This window comes from Protopterus annectens, chromosome 8.part0, assembly GCF_019279795.1.
Source record: "Protopterus annectens isolate FY-2018-M chromosome 8.part0, PAN1.0, whole genome shotgun sequence".
NCBI lineage: Eukaryota > Metazoa > Chordata > Ceratodontiformes > Protopteridae > Protopterus > Protopterus annectens.
This window is the reverse complement of record NC_056741.1, coordinates 109,593,989-109,608,787: the sequence shown is the minus strand read 5'-3', so window position 1 is coordinate 109,608,787 and position 14,799 is coordinate 109,593,989. Positions and strand designations below refer to the sequence as shown.

The 14,799-nt window shown below is 38.4% G+C and overlaps 1 protein-coding gene across 1 annotated transcript in view; it reads left to right on the top strand.

The window, feature by feature from the left end:
- Positions 1-14,799, top strand: part of LOC122808151 (C-type lectin domain family 4 member E-like) — a 505,545-nt gene that overhangs the window by 174,079 nt on the left and 316,667 nt on the right. The window contains exon 3 of the mRNA XM_044079123.1: positions 12,592-12,701. Within this exon, the coding sequence (XP_043935058.1) occupies positions 12,592-12,701 (110 nt within the window). The remainder of the gene's footprint in view (positions 1-12,591; positions 12,702-14,799) is intronic.

Below are 14,799 nucleotides of genomic sequence, written 5' to 3'. Positions count from 1 at the left end.
GCTGCAGTTAGTGATTGTAAACAAAATGTATTCCAAATGGTGGTTTCAACTTCCAAGAGTGGAAGCAGAAACCCACTAACAAAGTCCTTACCATTGCCAAACAAAACAATGTCAGAGACGCTGCATCAAATTCTTCCCAAGGGGGGCTAGAACATGGCTAAGCCATGTAGCTAGAAACTGCAGTGAGTCAGTCATGGGCATCATGTGAGTTTCAAACTGCTGCACTAACAGCTACAGTTTCTCAACAGATGCAATCATATGACGTAGTAAGCAAAAAGCAGGACCTGTAAGCTTAATGCGTACAGGCACTGTCTACACAGTAAACTCCTATAGGTGAAATGTATGGGATGGAGTTAAGGAAAAGTATATACAGCACTTCATGTTATTTTTTTATTAAGTAACATTAAGCTTTAAAATACAAACATTATTATAACAACAATATCTTTAAACACACACACAATACCCACAACAGACATGACTAAAAATACAACCAATAAGGTTGTATTTTTCTCAACACAACACATGCTCTGAATGTGGTTGCGATAATACGTAAGTACCAAAAATTGCCTTGTCATTGGGAGGCAAAATTCACCTCAAATTTTGCTTTGATAGTCTTTATTTATCCATTGAGTTGTTTGTTTAGTTTGATGAGAGTGCTTTTATCCTGCTGGGTGCTGCTCCGCCTATTTTATGTCATGATTTTCTTCCTTCTGTTATACAACCTATTGATTTTGTGAGTTCACCAGGGTGCCTTGCTTATTGAGTTAGTTCTGTATTGCTTCCTGCTGTGTACAGCTGCCTCCTTTCAGGTATTAACATGCTTGCATAGGGTTTGTGTCAAAAGTTCTGCATAGGCCGCACTGTTCTCAGGGTTTATGGGGGCTTGAAATTTTGACAGGTTATGACTTAATAGCAAGAAGTTAGCAGTTCCTGAATATTCCAGGTTTAGCTGGGGGGGGCAGTTTGTTTTTCACCTCAAAGGAGACCATTTTGTGGTCTAAACTTACCAGGGAAGACATTACAGAAGGGGTTGTGCAGCAGTCTCCCATATTAGTGAGGACCAGCTCAAGTATGGTTGCACCCCTGTTTGGTGTATTCACAATCTGGTCTAAGGTGCCTGTGTTTGAAAAGTCAAGTTGTCTCTGTGCCGGTATGTTTTGTATTGTATAGGATTCCCAGTTAAAAGTGGGTAATTAAAGTTGCCTATGAATATCGTACTGGGTTAAATGGTTATTATTTCCATTAAGTTTAAATACGTGGCTGGGTCATAGAGGGGGGCTTATACCTTGCAAGGAAGTGGTATTGAATTTTGCCCATGGTGATTTGAACAAGGAGCAGCTCAAGTACATTGTCCTGTTTGACCAGCTTTCATGTTTATTTATTTTTGATGTAGATTGAGACACCTCCACCTTTAGTCCCTATGTAGTAGCTGGTCTAAATGTATGAAAGGTATTATAATCTTGCACTGTTGGTGTGTTCTCTGTGGCTTTAAACCATGTCTCAGTGACCACACAGATATCAGCATTCTCTAGGGTGAAGAGAGCTTCTAGGAAGTGGAATTTTTTGTTTAGACGCCTAACGTTAAGCATTAAATACCTTTAGATTTTCTTGGTTTTGATTTGCTATGTTGGAAGTACTTTCAGTTTGGCATTGCTTATAAAAGACACTATGGAGGAAGACAATGTTTTAGCTAATATTCAAAAGCCTAAAGGGGAGAGGTGCAAATCATCCCTGGCAAAGCAGTGTGATCTGTTGACCATCTCCTTCCTTCCATGCTGATAAATATTGCATCCCCTTAGAATGACACCAGAAACGACTAAACTATTTATTAAAGTCAGTCATCTTTTGTTGGTATTGTAACATCATTCTTGGAGATGGTAAAATGCTTCTCAATTCTAGGCTTATACAAGCCTGAGACAAATATTCTGAATGCTCCATGATGTCAATACCACTTCCTTGTCACTTGACTGGCTATGTCAATGTATCAAGCCTAGCTAACTCTCTCTAGAATGTGTAAAAACTGTTAATCAGTTTATTGTGTAATTTAATTTAATCCTGACTTGTGCTCAGGATTTACTGTAACCTGTGGAACTTGTTTAACTTGCTTACTTATGTAATCTCTGTAAATAGTCTGTTTGTAATATGTAATGCTAGTGTTATGTAATGCTGTATCTGCTTATCCTTGGAGCTTTTCTCCCCGGGCCTCCACCGAAAATGGACATGCATCCAATCGGACTATCCCGGTCAACAAAAGTAAAATAAAATAAATTAATAAATAAAATAAATGTCCGTCTTCATGTAGTTTAGGGAGGTATGTCTCAGGTTGTTTACACCCACATGGACTATGACTGAGTCATACTGGTACTTGTAGTCCAATGACCTGAGTGCATGTAAAATGAGGTGGATCCTTGCCCCTCATAAGTAATGTCTGTGACTTTCTCCTTACTCAGCCTGGTGAGAGGGACATCAATGTGTCTCATGATGGAGTCTCCAATGACCAGGTTGTAGGATTGTGTGGTGGCTTGCCTTATGGGCTTAGAAGTAGAGGCTCCATGAGATGTGGCTCTATGTGTTGATGTGGGTGTTGTTTTGAAAGAGTGTATTTGGGACTGCTAAGGGTATTTGTTATGTGGAGTTTGTCTAGGAGGTCTTTGAGGTTTAGGAAGGTTACATTTAAGTGTTTCAGCATATGTGGGTCTATATGTCTGCTTTCAATTATGTGTGATGGGTGCAGCATATGTACTACTAACAATCTTATTGACATTAAGAGTATTTTATGTGAGAGTTTTACCTCCAGTGACATTGTGTAAATACAACTCTCACATACCATGTCAGTTTGTTTGAAAATTAATTGGTTGGCTGTAAACATGTGGCAATTTCTACATTGCCTCAGGATGCCCATATCTACCAAGCTGGTAAGAGAGACAGTTGAAAAGTTCGTATCCATGGCAACAGACCCTTTTTTTATTGATGGGACAGTTGGACTGAGAATATAAAGCAATGTCAAGAGTATCCAGTTTGCAACCCTGGGGACAATGCTTGTCACTGAAATCTAGTTGCCCTGTGTGTAACTAGATACTGTTGAAATTTCAATTCTGCTTTTACAGGAAAAATATCATTCGAGGTATCTGTGTCTATACAGGGTACTGCTAATCACTTGAGGGGAAACTAATAAACAGACCCTGAAAAATTAAGGATGAAGCATTTAGACAGCTATTCTGAAGTTAGAAACAAATTAAGCAGCACTTATGGAAAACAAAGAATTAGCTTGTCAAGAATGATGAAAAAAGGGGAGTCATGTGAATGGCTACTGCCTGGCTACTACTAGTGCTGGTCTCATCACAGTTTCACTCTGCTGGGATACAATTCTTCTTTCCTTCTTCTCTCACCAGAAGCAAAACATTAGCATCAATCCCAAGATGAGAAGTAGGCCACAGCCTGTTTGGTGATCCAAAGTTTTGTCTTAGATTATGCAAGGGTGTGTTGGCTTGTTGTAGCCTTTTTCTGGCAGATGCTGTGACAATGTGAGGTATTGTCAGCTATGCCAGGAGAAGTAGGACAGTGGATGTGTAACATATACCAGCACAGCTAGCTGAATTTTGTAAAGAATTCTATGTCATTTGTATACCAAACTGATCTGTTCAAATACTTGTGTTGAAATGTATTTGTAAAGTTGCTTGTGTTAAAAATGTATCAACAGTGCTGGACAGAAAAGAAATGTAAATGCATTATTGTAGCTGTTTAAATGTATATATTGTAGCAGAGGGTACTGGAAGAGAAGATGTTAATTTCAATCCACCTGACTTTCAGAAATAGTAAGAAAATTAAATTACTGGGTCTAGACCATAAATATGTTATCTTACAGTTTTGAATGAAGCTACAGATGCAATGTTTGTGAGAAGCATAGTTTGTTAGTCTCTGTAGGAGAGTTGGGAGTTTGTAATCATTTTCTGACTTCAGAGGCTGCACCAGATTTGAACCAAGCTCTTGTGTGTATATTATTGAACATGTAGGTACTAAATCCTGGCAGTTTCTAGCAATGGGGATTACATGGGAGCCAGACATCAGATGACAAGATGTATGTTATGTAATTCTGTACAAAAATATTGTTTTAATATTAGGTGACACAAAAGTCTCATTGCAGTCTGTTTCTTGGAACCTGACATAGCAGGATCCTTCACCTACTTCATCTTGCCTTGCTCTATTAAGTAAGTAGGAACAGTAATTATCTAGATGGGTCAGGAAAATATAGTGAGAATAGTTAAGTACGGTTCTTCTGTAACTGTGTGAATCTTTCCAGCTGTGTTATTGTTAATATTTCTTGTGAATGAAACTCCAGTGTTTACTGTAAATAGATATTTAGCATTTTCAGGTTCTTTTCTTAGTTATTATTAAATATATTTAAACTTTCATTGTGGCTGGTCTTTTCCAGAATATTTTAATCTTTGATAGTACTTATATATATTTGGTGACAGCTCTGGCTGCTACTGAAAGTCTTGCTCTTAAACAAACTACCATTTGTATTAATATTAATTTCACTCAGTATAACTGGGTACCCTTGCAAGAGCCTTAGAGTAGCTGGCTTCGGAGTGTCTGGTGACAGTGTAATTACCTTATAGTTTGGGCAGAAGGGACCATAGCTAATAAATCTGGGCCAGCCTTTCCCAGGTATGTGTGTGTGTGTGTGTGTGTGTGTGTGTGTGTGTGTGTGTGTGTGTGTGTGTGTGTGTGTGTGTGTGTGTGTGTGTGTGAAAATCACATTTCAAAGAGTATGTGTGTCAGCTACTTAGTGCAGGGACAAGAAGCACTGGTTTCACATGGAGAGTGGTGGAGGAATTTTCTTGGACACTCGGCTGAGGACTTAACTCTGCAGCTGTGCCAGTGGGAAGCCTTACTAGGGACCAGGGGAGAGATAATTACAGAAACCCATACCCCAGGCTGAGTGTGTTACCTGTGTGCTTTTAAGGGACATTGTGCTTGATGCAGAGTGGTCTGCATCTGGAAATACTGAGTGCATCCATTTGTATTCCAAGTGAACATCCCTCTCCAGTGTCACTGATGAGGATTCAAGCTCCATGATTACTGACCCTATGGCGTTAGGAGGCTGAAGAAAATGAGAAACAGTGTCAACATGAGGGGGAGATGCTGACTCTTTGCCATGTCATGGAGGTAATGGAAAAGGGAATAACTGAACCCCAGAAGCAATAAAGGTCAGTAAATTTCTTCCACAATTTACAGAGGGTGATAATTTTGATAGTTTTATTCAAATATTTGAAAGGATATGTAAACAGTATAATGTTGACCAAGGGCTCTGAATACAGTTCCCAACCCCCTTACTCCATGTTAAAGCTCTAACTGCTATTTCTAAATTGTCTGATATTGATTGTTTAAACATTGAAAAAGTAAAGACATTTTTACTTGAAGGTTTTAAGTTAACACCTGAAGCTTACAGGAAAAGGCTTCATGAGCATCGGTGCAAGGAAGATGAAAGTGTGTGTGATTATATTGCTGAGTTAAGCACTTATTTTCAAAGGTGGGCGAGTGGATGTCAGGTCACCACTTTTGAAGGGCTGGCAGACCTTTTGGTAGGGAATAAGACCTTAGCACTTTGCCTGAAGACCAGAGAATCTGGTTGACAGACCAAGAGTGTAACTCTGCAAATGAGCTGGGGAAAAAGGGGGATCTCTACTTAACAAGCAGGGCTTCACTACACAGGAAAGGGATACCCAATGCTGCACATGGATATAAGGAAACTGATGGTGGGCAGCCTAAACCACCCCAACATAGTCCACCAGTAACGGGGAAGCCACTAGTTCAGGTAAACTGCCAGGATCAAGGATTAAATGTTTGAAATGTTACCAGTGGGGCCATGTATCATACAGATGTCCATGGAGGCAAGGTGGGGAATAAAAGGTAATGGAGCAAGCAAGTGGGAATAACAATATGCCAGTGGTAAGTTGTCTAGAGACAACAGGGGTACCAAACTATCACAAGAGGTTATATCCTATCTTAGTGGATGGAAAACAGGCTACTGCTAAGAGACATAGCCTCTGACATAACAACTGTGAAGCCTGTAGTGGTTAAAAAACAGTTCTTGCTTGGGCAGTCTACTCCAGCAGTGCTTTAGGGAGGACCCCATTCCAAATGCCTTTGGCCAGGGTTCAACTTGACTGGGAAAGTGGAAAAGGAAACAAGCAAGTAGGTCTGTTTGAGGATATCCCTGCAGATGTCCTGATAGGGAATGATTTTAATAATACAGTACCTTGTGTGCATGCAGTTGCATGAAGTCAGGCTTGGAAATAGGCATGCGAGTTTGGTAGCCTGGGGGAGACCAAGACAGACACCATGCCTGAAGCCAGGGCTGGTGAGATGGCTATTTCAGGGTGGGATCTACCCTGTAACAGTGAAACTGAAGGTGAGCCACAGCTGCTGGTAGGTACTGATGTTCCCGTGAATAGAGTTACTGCAAAGGCAGAGGTGAGTGGCAATACCCAGGCTGACAGTGAGGCACTGCTGCCAGAAGATATCAGACTTCCTGTGGAAGGAATGCTGGGAAGAGTCACAAAAATAGAGCTGAGACAGGCTCAGCTCTCAGACCCTATGTTACAAGGCTTGAGGGAGGTAGCTAAGGTGGCATCTGATTTTCAAGGAAGGGTGATCTGTATACTGGAAAAAAGGGTTACTGTATAGAGAGTTTACTTCTGAGGGAGGGCTGGATGGGCTAGATGGTGATGTAATATAGCAGTTGGTAGTGCCTAGAACCTACTGTCTGGCACTTCTAGCCACAGTCAATGACATTCCTTTTGCAGATCATATGGGCATAAAACATACAAAGAGACATATTATGCAGAACTCCAATTGGCCTAGGATTGCAAGGGGTGTAACAGGGTATGGCAGGACCTGTGAGCAGTGCCAAAAAGTAGGCAAGGCAGGAGACAAAGTCAAAGCCACTTTGATGCCTTTGCCTGTGATTGAGGAGCTGTTTCAGAGGGTATCTATGGATAATATCAGCCTCTGAAATCCCCAAGTTCCACAGGAAAGAATTATATCTTGGTGTGAGTAGATTATGCTACAAGATACCCTGAGGCAGAAGCCCTGTCCTCTATGAAGGCAGAGAAGGTGACACATGTTTTGTTAGAGATTTTCAGCAGGCTAGATGTGAAATACTGATTGACAGAGGTGCCAATTTCATGTCAGACCTACTGGCTTGTCTGTGAGAAGGTCTGTGGGGTGAAGGACCTAAAGACCAACCCTATCATCCTCAGACTAATGGTCTTGTGGAGATGTTAATCTCTACATTAAAGATCATGCTACAGGCATTTGTAGACAAGTTAAAGAGAATTTGGGACAAATATTTTCCCCATCTGCTGTTTGCTTACAGAGAGATACCCCAGGAATCCACAGATTTTTTACCATTTGAGTTGCTGTATGGGTATAGGGTGAGGGGGCCTTTAGACTTGATTCTTGATGAGCGGGAGGGTGAGTGTGAATCCCATAAGGAGTCCATTGTGGCATATGTCCTAAACCTCAGGACAAAGCTTAGGGAGTTCAGTGGCTTGCCCAGGAGAAGCAGGCAGGAGTCCAACATTAGAAAAAGGTCTTGTAGAACAGAAATGTTCAACCCTGAGAGTATGCTGTGGGACAGCGGGTGATGGTTATCATTCCTGTCAGACACAATAAGCTCAGACAGCTTGGGAGGGACCCTTCAAAGTGATAAAGAAGGTCAGTGATGTTAACCACATTGTAGAACTGCTAGGCAGAAGGCAGGGGCACTAATTGTACCATGTTAACATGATGAAACCTTACCATGATAGGAAGTCCTCTTGCTAAGTATATGAAGTAGAAGGCAGGAGGAATATGAGGGGGATCTATGGATACATTGAGCGAGTCAGCAAAATGTCAAGTTACTAAGGTGGAGCCTAGGTTTGCCAGCATATGACATGACAATACAATACTTTATTTGAGTCAGCAATGCCAGTGCAGATGGGATATCAAGATAGGGTATGGGTTAATGTATTCATAGGCAGGCCCATTTCTCTCAAGCAAAGTTTCTCTAGGGGCATTTGAAAAACTAGCTTGAGTCTGCAAAGGGGGGAGAGATATGACAATGTGAGGTATTGCCAGCTATGCCAGGAGAAGTAGGGCAGTGGATGTGTAACATATACCAGCACAGCTAGCTGGAATTTTATAAATAATTCTATGTCATTTGTATATCAATCTGATTTGTACAGAGTGGTTGCTTGATTTGTACAGATGCTTGTGTTGAAAAATGTATTTTTAAAGATGCTTGTGTTAAAAATGTATCAACAGTGTGTCTTGCTGGGCAGAAAATAAACGTAAATGCATTATTGTAACTGTTTAAATGTATATATTGTTACAGGGGATACTGGAAGAGAAGTTGTTAATCTCAATCCACCTGACTTTCAGAAATAGTAAGAAAATTTAATTATTGGGCCTCGGCCATAACGATGTTATCTCACAGTTTTGAATGAAGCCAGAGAAGCAATGTCTGTTAGAAGAATGGTTTGTTAGTCTCTGTAGGAGGGGTAGAAGTTTACAATTTTTTTATGACTTCAGAAGCTGCACCAGATCTGAGCAAATCTCTTGTGTGTGTATTATTGACATGTAGGTGCTAAATCCTGGCAGTTTCTTGCATGGGAACCAGAAGTCAGATGACCAGATGTGATGTCATTCTGTACTAAAATACTGTTTTAATATTAAGTGAGACAAGTCTCATTGCAGTCTGTTTCTTGGAACCTGACATAGAAGGACCCCTCACCTACTTCATCTGGCCTTGGTCTATTAAGTAAGTAGGAGCAGTAATTCTCTAGATCAGTCAGGAAAATATGGTGAGAATAGTTAAGTATTGTTTTTCTGTAAATGTGTGAAGCTTTCCAGCTGTGTTATTTTTAATATTTCCTGTGAATGAAACTGATGTTTACTGTAAATAGATGTTTAGTATTTTCATGTTCTTTTTATTTATTATTAACTATATTTAAAATTTTCTTTGTGGCTGGTCTTTTAGAGAATATTTTAATCATATATAATAATATTAGAGGTGGAAATATTGTTAATCACACTAAATTCAGTGAGATGAAATGGATTATTGAATTGGGGGTTGATAAAGCCCCTGGTTTGAATGGTGTTATACCTTTAAAACCAGCTCTCAAGAGGAGGAGGAGGTTTGAATACTGATAGCTGATTGGTTAACAGTGCTTTTAAAATCTATGTTCATGTTCTGTATGCTATCTGATGAAGGGCTTGGACTCGAAAGCGCTTATTCTGTGATGTCCGGATTTTATTTATTGTTTTAGTAAAGTGTATCTCAGTCTGGTGGTTCATTTGCCATTTTATTTACTTGCATTCTCAGATAGTATCCAGTCAGGAATAGTCATTAAAAAAACTGATACACTACTATAATTACCATTGTTGATTTACTTTGATCCCACTCCAGCATTCATTATCATGTGACAGGTTTGTAACTTTACTATTCCTTCCCTGAATATTTACTAATAAGTCTACCCCACCTTGTTCAATTTTTATTGCTGTAACTGCTCCTTTATCATTTCTTTTACTTGTCTACTTTATTTACTGTAAACCTCTCCTTAACTTTCTACTTTACTGTCCTTTTCTTTTCCCGCTGAATAATACTTTTCTAAATCCCTTCCTTTATTTTCCCAATCTTGCCTAAATATTGTATGAGCCCCTGCAAAGAGTCATTCTTCCTCTGTGACTCTCTTGCTCTGTCTTCCTTTTCCAGGATAGGAAGCATATATACATGAGGTAACACTGACTGTTGATTAACTTACTGTTGTAAATAGATTGCTTGGTAACAATGAGTAATTGATAATATATGCTGCAGAAATAACCCAGAATATCTTTTAACAATGTTATAACAGTTCTTCTTAGTTCATTGTACACAATGAGTGGTTTCAGGAGCTCTTTTAATACACCGACAGTCTTATTATCAGCTGCTGTTGTCAAATACTTTAATAACTGCTGCTATTTTGTAGATATGACTCGTGCCTTTGAAACTGTGAACCACAGCCTTATATCTGAAAAAATAAATTAACTAAATCTTGGTGAAAACACATTAACTTGGTTCAAAAGGTACCTGCTTGACACATCATTTCAAATCTACTCAAATATCTGTCTCCCAGGAAAGGTTGCCCCCAAGGCTTTTTTTTAGGACCCCTTTTATTCTTACTGTTCAGTAATTATATACCTCTAGATCTACACAATGTACACATATGACATCTTCATACCTGAAGCTTGAAAAACACACCAATCCTTTCAAAAGGCAGTACCACCTAAATGCATTCATGGTGAAGGGGTCTTAGCTGTCTCAAACAAGATGGCATCCTGATTCTTTAACTGCAGCTGTACTGAACATCAGTGTAGTGATTTTGTAAGGTCAGAAATTCCTAAACTGTGAACTAAATGGTGAAAACGAAAAGAAATATCTAAATTTCACAAAAAGAACTGTTGGGAGAGTTTAAAAATGCCCCCCTTTTTTAAATGTTCTCTTAGTGACATGGTTGTAGTTTCATTGTCTTTCCAGAAAAGGTAATGCATACATGTATTCTTTAGTGTTAGTTGTTATCTTTGTCTCACTTCGTTTTAATTTTTTACTGTCTTCATGAATCTGATGCATTCAATTCTCTTCTATTGTCTTAGAGTTCCTCTGTTTTGGCTGAACATGAATATTATTAGGGCTTTGTTCCAGCTTATCTTGTCTTTCAGTATACACTACCTTCTTTCCTACTCCATCATTTTGCATGCTTTCTATCTCAGGATAAATGAACACCACCCTCTCACTTTATCTCTCAGAATACACTGCCTTCTTTTCACACCTTCATTTTGCATGCTTTCTATCTCAGGGTAAATGAACACCACCCTCTCACTTTATTTCTCTTGATTGATTTCAGTCTGAAAATGACAGCTCAGAACACATTTTATTTTCAGTTTTATCCTTTCCCTTCCTTATAAATACACATTGCCTGTTTTGTTCTCTTATTTGAACCTCCTTTCCTGAAATGATGAAAGGAGGTTTAAAGCTTACCTTGTGTACTGTTCCTTTCTTTCAGCTTCCTGAATATTTTATTACTAGTAAGTTTTTCTTTTTTACTATTCACCTGGTGCTTAGAATACTCCATGTCTGTGGGTCACTGTTTTAAATGATAAACAATCGATTCCGTTTAGGTTGTGCATTTTCACAGCTTTCTAACACCCTTACCTGAGAATACATCCTTAAAATGAATGCTCCCTTCTCTTCAGTTTTCACCCTGCTCAACAACACTTTCAGGCTGCATTAACAATTCCACTGTCTGTTTTACAACATTTTCAGGTAGATATATCTAACAGCAGTGATCCCTTCTTTGTAGTGTTTCCATTCTGACACCCTGCTATGACACAGGTATAGGCTAACATTTCTTTAAACAGTGTAGTTTTTTTTTTCTCTGTATTATTAGTCAAACGTTTACTCTTTAGGGGTTTCTAACAGACTCTTTATCGTTGCAGTATTCATACAGCCTAGTGAATATCTCTGGTAGTTACTGCCTCCATTTTCTAAGTTCTATATACATTTATAGATAAAATTGAAAAGCTTAAAGCCATTAGTGATCCTTATCATCGAAGTGTATCAAGCAAATGGTTAGTAACTGCAGAACTTATTATTTTTGAAGTGTACCTTTTTAAAGCTCTAATGTGCAAGATGACATTGTTTTACCTACTTAGCAGCCCATTTTCTAATCTTTTTTGATAATCTAAGTTTCTTCAGGATGGTGTCAAGCTGTTTTCAGAGGTTCAGTGATTTAGATATAATTTGTTGGATAAATTGCTTATCTTTCCAGAAGCAAATCATTGATTTTTATTTGCTTTTGTCTTATTATACTCACCAGAGCTCAGCATTTTTTTCTTAATTTTTGGAGTTCAGCAGATTAATAATTATTGATCTAACAAAGCTCAAATTACTTATTTCTAACCACTAGGCTGACCATCCAGTTCCCAAATTAAATTGCTTGTCTGTGTGAGATAATAATTTAAGTATTGAGGACTAACATGCTGATTATGATTAACATGACTGGTACGGAGAGACCGGTGGTCTGTTTCTGTTTTACAAGTCAAAGACTGAGGCAACCAAATTTGTGGTTGTTATATTATAAAGTTTGACTGACTTTCTCTCTTGAACTCTTTGATGGTACATTATTAACTTTATTTGCTCATTACAACTAACATTTGAATTCATTGTTAAAACTAGTTTTTAAGTAATTTCTTGCTGGCAAATATCCTTAGAGAGTTTTCCTTCCATTATCTTTGATAGCCTTACTCAAAACTGTAGCTCATTTTTTGTCAGAAATGATTTCATCTCTGTTTTAGGACTGATCTATTCTTTTTAATATATTTTTAGTTTGTTTACTTAAGAAAATGTAAAGTGATGTTGAGCTGACTTAGTTTTAAATCCTTTAGGGAACTTGTAACAAAATATTCCTTTATTCCCTGAAGCCTGAATTCAGAGCATAGGTTTGTAAAAATTCCAAAGTTACCCATACAACTTTTCTTTAATGTATCAGTACTGTCTTTGTTTTCCAGAAGTTCCTGACAAGTAACTACAGAAGCAATAACTGGATTGGACTGACTGATGAAGCAAAAGAAGATGTTTGGCTTTGGATAGATGGAACGCTTCATAGAAATTCATCTGGGTAAGGAAGCTATTTCAGACCTGAAACTTCTCATAGACTATTTTACTTTTTGTATGGATAATACAGCTATTTCAAAAGTGAAACTTTCCTGGAAAACATTTTGCTAGGCTTAATCCAGATAAAACATTGCAGTAGTTTATGGCACAGAGTTTGGGCTTGCTGTTTATACCTTCTGAAGCACAGGTGAATAAAAGTGAATAGATTTTGTTGCAGTGATAAGCACTTATGTCAAAGCAGTCTGTTAGAAAGAGACAAGATTTAAATATGCAAAGGAAGACAGTCAAGAAATGTGTATTTGTGCCTGTCTGAACTAAAGAAAAGTGCATAAGTCCAGAGGGTGAATAATTACCAAAGTTAAAGCTGCTCAAAGTGGTTAAGTTTAGCAGACGTTGGAAATTATTTTCTCAGATCCCCCACCTCATTAACGGTGATAGCTGCATAAAACTGCTCTTTACCTGATAGGTAGTTTTATTGTAAATTAGAAAGGTACTTGATATGATAGAATTTCACAAAGATATTGAATGAGTTTATAAGGTCAGTTCCACAGGTGTTATGCTTATAAACTGAAATAAACAGAGTGAAACTGGCAATACTAAGGCTAAATAGTGGTCATATTGCTGCAGGCTGAAAACATTAAGCTACTAAACCAGGAAAGATTCTTACTTACTTCAGGTCAAAGGCAAAAACTAAGTCCAGAAATAAATGTTTCAGTAAGCAACAGAGTTGATTTTGCTACAGACAGTACATTTAGTTATTGCATTGTGTGTTTGCTTGTTTACTTGCTGTTTAGTTTGTTTATTGTTTGTCTATTTCTTTATTTATTTTTGATCAGGTAAATCCCTCAAGGGGCAGTTTACATGGAAGACCTGAGGTAGTATTCATACTTACTACTAAAAATTTGATCAGGATACCAGGCAAATTATCACTTTACTGGGAAAGCTCCTGCAGTTCTTACTTTTGATGATTGTTGAGAATTTTATGACATAATGATAGAAAAGATGAGCTCCAAACAGAACATGGAAAATGTGAATATTAATACTAACATGGTAGCTTTAGAAGATAATGAAGTAATTTTTTGATTGGAGCCTATCAAGAGACTTTCAGTGTTTAATGTCTGTAGCTGAAATATCTAACTCTGTTTGAGCAGATGACATGGAGAGAAGTGAAACAGAGAATCAGAGAACAGAAATGGACAATTCTGAGCTTATTCTGCTAAATGGGCTGACCACAGTAAGCAAAGATTACCAAGGAGGAGGAACTGCTGATCATTTCAAGTGAGAAGAAACACAGTTAGAAATTTAATTAAATAAAACAGGAGGGTCAGAAAATCCTTATTTTGCTGTGGTACCTACTACAGTGGCAAAGGATTCACAAATGCAAGACATTCTCCCAGATTCAGTAAACTTCCGTGCAGGAATAGTTTATTCCTGCATGGAAAGGACTGCTGTCATGCAGCACGGAAGCATGCCATGCATATTCATGAAGGTGTGCTGCCCTGCTGTAATACGATATGGTTCTGTGTACGAGTGCAGGGCGTGTGTCTGAAAGCAGTGCTCTCACAATACAAATGCCCCCTGCACACCAGAATTGCTGTACAGCAATTTAAATAGAGTGAGATCACTCATTACACCTCCCAACGTATCAGAGTAAGAAATCTGGACAAAGCCATAAGGGACAATTGTCCCTACAAACCTAGAAAGTTGATAGAAAAACAGGTTTACCATTAGCATGATTTTTTGGAAGGATATAAAGTATATAACACACACCTCCCAACCCATCAGAGTAAGAAATCTGGACAAAGCCATAGGGGACAATTGTCCCTCCCTACAAACCTAGAAAGTTGATAGAATAAGAGGTTTGGCATTAGCATGAATTTTCGTAAGGGTATGAAGTATATAATGCACACCTCTCGACCCATCAGAGTAACAAATCTGGACAAAGCCATAAGGGACAATTGTCCCTACAAACCTAGAAAGTTGATAGAATAACATGTTTAGCATTAGCATGCATTTTCAGAAGGGTATGAAGTGTATAATGCACACCTCTCAAACCGTCAGAGTAAGAAATCTGGACAAAGCCATAAGGGACAATTGCCACT